Source organism: Nannospalax galili, unplaced genomic scaffold (genome assembly GCF_000622305.1).
Source record: "Nannospalax galili isolate Female #2095 unplaced genomic scaffold, S.galili_v1.0 scaffold53, whole genome shotgun sequence".
NCBI classification, from domain to species: domain Eukaryota; kingdom Metazoa; phylum Chordata; class Mammalia; order Rodentia; family Spalacidae; genus Nannospalax; species Nannospalax galili.
In genome coordinates this window covers 1,612,451-1,619,126 of record NW_008332852.1, presented here as the reverse complement: position 1 = coordinate 1,619,126, position 6,676 = coordinate 1,612,451, and the positions used below count along the sequence as shown (strand labels likewise).

Genomic DNA, 6,676 nt, shown 5'->3' with positions numbered 1-6,676 from the left:
TTAATCTTCCTAGTGCTCTTTTTCAATCCATCCTGTACATTCTGTATTTCTTTCTGCCCCATTTGCTCTTTTTCACTATAAATCTGTATAATATTCACCATTATCAGCCACCCCACCATTTCTATATTATGCTGTCTTGAAATTTCTTCTGCCAGAGAAATTAATCCATGGCTTTTCAACTTAGCCTCAGGCAAGCTTTTTGGCTGTGGGCAGACTCCAGCCAGACTCTTTGCCAAAGTATCCCAGTTGCTACTTAAGTCCTTATTTCCCTTTGGAACTACATTGTTCTCAGCACTACTTTCTTGCAGGTGCCTACTCAAATGACCTGTTAAACTCTGCTTACAGTAATCAACCACTTTTCTAGTCCAAACTTCCAAAGTCTTCCACATTCTTCCAAAACCCCACATGGTCAGATTCTTAACAGTCAACAGCCCACTCTCTGGTACCAAATACTGCATTAGTCACTTTTCTGTTGCTATGATAGAAACACTGACCAGAGACCAAGAAGATACAGGAAGTATGCCATCTTTATTATTTCTCAGTGACTCTGTCAGGGTCCCTTACAATAGATATACACTCCGTTGAGAGCTGGGCAGTGGGGATGGGTGAGTTGAGTTCACTGAGGAACAGGCCTTGATCTACAGAGAGGAGTGAGGGAACAAGGACCAAGCTAGGTATAAACTGATAGAAAGTGAGGAAGGAATAAATAAAGGAGCAAATAAAGCAAGTTGTCAGAGGAACAGGGAGAGGCCAGGAAAGTTAAACAATGTCAAGGAAGACAGTGATTAATGGGTCTAAGTGCAGTGAGGGAGGCTTTGGAAAAGGCCACAGGCACAAGGCTCCTAATTTGTAATCTAGGAAATAGTTACTGATTTTGAGGAAGCACTCTCAGAAAAATGATTGAGAAGATTAAGATAAAGAAACTTAAGGAAAAACAGGATGAGGATGATTTGAGGCACTGTTTGGAGGTTAGAAAGGAAGTTGGATCACTGGGATAGTGAATTCAGTAAGGAGCCACTGAAGTGTCCAAAACTTTGTCAGAACAAATTGAACCTTGCTCACACAGAAATTCTTTCCACCTACTCTTCTCATTCTTTTTTTTTTTTTTTTTTTTTTGGTATGTTTATTTTTATCCTTTATTGTAAAACATAGGGATTTTAAGAGTTAAAATCCCATTGTATCTATTTTTCTATAAAATTATCTGCTATTAAGCTAAGGAGTTACATAGTTTGTAAAAAGTAGTGCTATTGTCATTTACATGATCATATGGATTGACAGATTTTACATTAGTATCTTCCCAGAGTAATGTTTACTAAGAAAAACACTTGGAAAGCCAAAAGGAACTTTATTTTAAACATTTTATTAATGATTTGGGCTATTTTATAATAGGTGGCTTCCTCCCCCTCCCCTCGTCCTTGAAAAAAATCCACCTGCCATAGTTTTTTCTGTCATGTCCCCATCTATCAGTCAGTCCGTCCGTCCATTCGTGTTCCCCCCACCCCCCCCACCTAAGGTTTTCCCTTTTGGGCTGACTAATAAGAAACAAGGTTTTTGTTTTTTTTTTTTTTGCTGTGGGGATGATGGAGCTGGTAAATGTAGTGGAATTGTTGTTTATGTTATTACTGGGCATGAAAGTTTAAACTGCAGTTACCTGTTTAAGATTCTCATTCTTTCAACAAAAATCATTGCACACCAGCCCTCCTAAAAAGTGTTATGAGCACTATACAAAAAACAGTCCCTGCACTCAGAAATATCTGGGTCTCTTTTGCTCCCTACAGATGCTCGAAAACTTTTTTTTTTCTGTTCAGATTTTTCCTTAGCAAGCTGATACTCAGCTGGGCCCATTTTTAATAGGAACATCACTCTTACCCTGTGTGAACCCCACTGAACCATAATTATTCTGCCCTTTGAGAGAATTGAATGACTTTTAAATTCTTATTTCAGTTAGACAAAGTTGGAAAATGAGTGAGCATTTTTATAAGAACCCTCATCTCATCATTTTTAAAAAGTAGTGCAAAAATCAAAAGTTATAATGTTTCGGTTAGGCAGGAGAAATTGATGCTAAGATTGGAAATGATGCCTATATTAACCCACTGATTCAATAGTTCCACACTACATAGTGTATCACAGTATTACTTTGTATCCCATAAATCCATCCAATTATCATTTAATAGCCAATAAAAATTTTTAAGTGTATGATTCTGTCATTTGTCAATTTACTGGCTTTATTATAAGTTTTATTACACATATATTTATCACTGCATAACCTGAACACTTAGAAGTACACTCTCTAAGTGGGGTCACATTAACGCTTAAAGGTTTTGGGGTTGGTTTAAATTTTTTTTTAAATATTTTATTTTGTTATTATGTGTGTATGAGTGTATTGCCTGCATTAGGTAATTGCACCCATGTCGTGCAATGCCTGTGAGGACAGAAGAGGCTGTTGGATCCCCTGGAACTGGGGTTATGGACAGTTTTTAGCTGTCATGTGGGTGCTGGGATTCGAACCCGGGTCTTCTGCAAGAACAACCAGTTTTCTTAACCACTGAGCCACCTCCCCAGCCCAGGGCTGTTTTTTTTTTGTTTTTTTTTGTCTTTTTGAGACAGGGTCTCCTTGTAGCCCCAGCTGTCCTGGAACTCGCTATGTAGACTAGGCTGGCCTCAAACTCACAAAGACCCACCTGCCTCTGCCTCCCGAGTGATGGAATTAAAAGCATGTACCACCACGCCCGGCTCAGGGTTGGTTTTATACACATCCAGGATTGAAATAAGAGAGCTTCTGTTTCTGATGAGAAGCTTGTCAAAGAGCCCTGACTTAAGAAGTGGGTACAAAAATAATTAGTCTCCTGTGAGTCTGGGAGACCTTTCCACCCCTGTACTTGTTTTAAGGTGACTACCTGGTGCTCTGCTCAACTCTAGCTTTCTAAAAGAATTTGGACTAGTTTTAACATAACATGTTGTACAGATCTTTTAGCTTGATACAAGTATAATTTTTTAGATAGGGAATGGTTATAGCTTCAGTTATTTGCTTCCACATTAGAAGGTATTTTTAATTTTGAGAGTCACTTTTCTTATGCAATATTCATTTTGAGTAGTATTAGTTGGAGTTTTCTGAGTTATATTCACTTCTAAATTATGTTATATTTTTTAATATAAAAATGAGGAAAATTTGGAGTTGGAGAGTTGGCTCAGAGGTTAAGAGTGCTGGTTGGTCTTACAGAGGACCCGGGCTCGGTTCCTAGCACCCACATAGTTTATAACTACAGCTCCAGAGGATCTGATGCCCTCTTCTAGCATACCAAGGAAGTGTATGCATTTACATAAAAGCAGGTAAAACACTCATATACATAAAATAAAAACCAATAATTCAAAAAATATGATAATTTGATGCCTCTGGTTTTGCCTAATCTGTCTAATTGGAGCATGATGTGGTGTGTGTCTTCAGTAGATTGGTATGAGTCATGCTATATCCTGGCTATTTGATAGAATAATCTTATGCCTTATAGTCCCTATCTTAATATGGAAGAGAACAAACATGAAGAGAAAATAGATACTACAGAGGCAAAAACTGTACCAAGTCCTATTTAATAACATAAGAATATTGAAGCTATCTGTTGATATGGAGTAAAATAAACGAAAGCAATCTCAAAAGACTACAAGGACTGTGTAGTTGTCTTAGCTAGTTAAAATTCACTGGAGAAAAGAGATAGATGTTAAGCTGTACTGAAATCAGATTTCACGTTTGTGTAGTTACATTGCCTTTCTAAAGCTCAGGGAAGGCCCAAACACAGCCTACAAAATTTTATAACCCTTGGTCTCAGTGGATAAGGGAGAAAGAGTAGAAGGAGATGGGAACCGTGGAAGGGCAGCTGGCACACAGTGGACTCCTGATATGTATTGTTTGAATGGATGAATGAAATGAAAGAGAAACACCCTGGAAAATGGCTCGGGTTGAAGCAGAGATTTGTGTCTGAGACTTGTTGCTGTATTGAGTCCAGTATGAAATTAGTCGTGTGTTACTGTAGCCAGCACAATTTTTCACCATGGCTACAGTGAATGGCAAAGGGGAGACGGACAAGGGATTGTATCATAAAAAAGTGATGAACTGCCGTCTCCTGCGTCTTTTTCCCCATCTTTCATTGTAGCACCTGTATTGTTATAAGATGACCTAAAATGCTAAAGGATGCCTGACTTTTGGAAGTGCATTTGAATTGTGTTTGAACCATTAAGAACTCAACCATGATCAAAGACAACCTATATAGGCTAGTTTAGTAGGCGTTTCTGTTGTCTCATACTTGGTTCGCCACTGTTCTTTTACTTCCATCCGAGTCAACCCTGTTGGTAAGATAACTGACAGCTACCCTGTACTTCTGATTAACTGTTGCTTCGAAATTTTACTTTAGAGCCATCTTTATATACACATAGAAATCTGCCACTAATTGAAAGTTTTAACGTGGTTCAGAAGTCTAATTTTATAGTCTTATTCCTATAAGTCAACATATATACCATAAAATTCACCAAGTTCAAGTGTACAGTCAGTTAATTTTAATAAATTTATATTTAGCAACTTTGTCCAGCTATTATCAGAATCTGTTCAGACACCTTCAGTCTTGAGCAGACACTGATTGATTTATAGTTATGGTTTCCTGGTCACCTCTCTTTGACTTTTTGAATGAATGGGATAAGAATGTCTGGTTCTTATATTAATTTAGAGACCAACCTTTCTTTATTGGAATAGCCAACAATGTAATAAATTAAGTGCATCTTCTATTTCACTACAAACAGCAGCAGAGTAGATAAGATTTTTCTTAACTGAATACTAATTTACTGTAGGTTTCATTCGCTCAGCAGACTTGCAAATTATCATTTTCTATTAAATATTTTGTTCAGTTTTGAGATATGCATTATGTCTTGGTTTTAAAAGATATATGGACTCCATCCCTGGAAGACAAAAGAAAAATGAGGAGGAATGCAATAGAGGGATGCTTTTGGAAGCCCTTGTCAAGAAATTCCAATGGACTCTCATATGAACATTTGAAAATTGCCCTGTTTGACTTTTTTCTAGTTCCCTGTCTAGAACTTGTAATGCTGATTACTCTTGCCTTTACTTCTCCTTCACATCTCCTATTCAGGATTCAAGGACTTTCTTTTCCCCTTAGAGATAAGAGTTATGCAATTTGTGAGTCTTTTAGATAGACCCACAGAAGGGGTACTCCAATTGCCTCACCCTGCATCCCTGTTCAGCATAGAAGTGGTCTGCGTCCCTATTCCCTATTGGCAATTTGGGTAACCTCTTCAGAGGATGGTGTGATAGGAACACGAGGCAGGAATTGGCTAGGCAGTTAGGGTAAAAAGGCCCCAAACAAAAATAGCCAATTTCTTGGCTAAACCTCACAATGTCCTTGGGCCTCATAGCATCCTACTCTGTTCCAAAGGCCAAAAATGTCAAAAATATTTGGGTTCTTTTATTTAATCCTCTAAAGATTTTAGGGTTACCTCTTCAAAGGGGGGAATGTTAGAATATCCAAAAGCCCCATAAAAATAAATAAATAAATAATAAATGAAGAAGAAGAAGAAAGAGTACATGAAGTTATCAGAAAAAAGTGATGGGGAGATATGGGAGGAGTTGGAGGGAAGGGAGTGGGCATAGATTTGATCAAAACACCTTATATGCATATACAACATTCTCAATAAATTATTTATTTTTTAAAAAATGATACATGGACTGACATGCTTTCCAACCTCAGGCTTTATTCTAAAACCTAGGCTATTGTGACACTCTTTTCCATGTGCATGCAAAGGGAAGACACCTAATAACCTATGAGTGATTTGCAGATGAGGATGGGTGGGGGATGGCTTGATGTCTTCATATATTTAGGTGTCAGAAAAGTGGTTTATGTCCTAAGTCTCCAGAGTGTAGAAAGCCAATAAATTGCATAGAAATTTGAAATAGAATTTCACTCTTTGTGTTTTTATTTCACAGAAGAAATGTGAAACATATTCTAGCAAGGACTAAAGCATTACAATGGACCAAGTCCTATGTTATACCAGAGTTTCCCTATGATGTCAAGTGCATGCTGGCAGAGCAGAAGAGCCCTGATCACAGCATGAGGATAAGAATCATTGAGTTTCTCCAGGCTGACATGACTAAGTACCTGGAAGGCTCACTGTGAGTAGCAACAATGAGGACTCGCTGACTGGGGAAAGGGTCTGTGGTTGGAGTGGAGTAGTCTTGTTTAGAATCAACTCTCCCCAGCTTATGGATGACATAGTGGATAAAAATCCAAAACACCCAAGTTTAGAAGAGGGACTGGGTTATTGTCTCAGTTGGTAAGGTGCTTCCTGTGCAATCCCTAATACCCATATAAGAATCCAGATGTTGCGACGGACCAGCCCAGACCGGAGCAGTTCAGTCCGAGGGGAGCAGGGTCCCCGAAAGGGTGGACAAGGATTCGGCGAGTGACAAACAGACACAACACAAGAGATGGTTGATGATCTGAATGTAATTTTCTAAAGTGGAGCATCAGATTTTACACAAGTTACAGAACAAGATTGTGCAAGCATCAGGTTGATTTCATGGTTAATCATTTTGTTAGAAATACAGTTCAAAATCAAAGCAATACAGTACAGTGTAGAGTGTTCTTACCTAATTAATCGGGTGCTTAGACTATTTATT

The 6,676-nt window shown here is 38.2% G+C and overlaps 1 protein-coding gene across 1 annotated transcript in view; it reads left to right on the top strand.

The window, feature by feature from the left end:
• Samd3 (sterile alpha motif domain containing 3) overlaps positions 1-6,676 on the top strand; it is a 52,057-nt gene that overhangs the window by 10,175 nt on the left and 35,206 nt on the right. Inside the window, exon 4 of the mRNA XM_008827823.1 lies at positions 5,984-6,169. Coding sequence (XP_008826045.1) covers positions 5,984-6,169 — 186 coding nt within the window. The remainder of the gene's footprint in view (positions 1-5,983; positions 6,170-6,676) is intronic.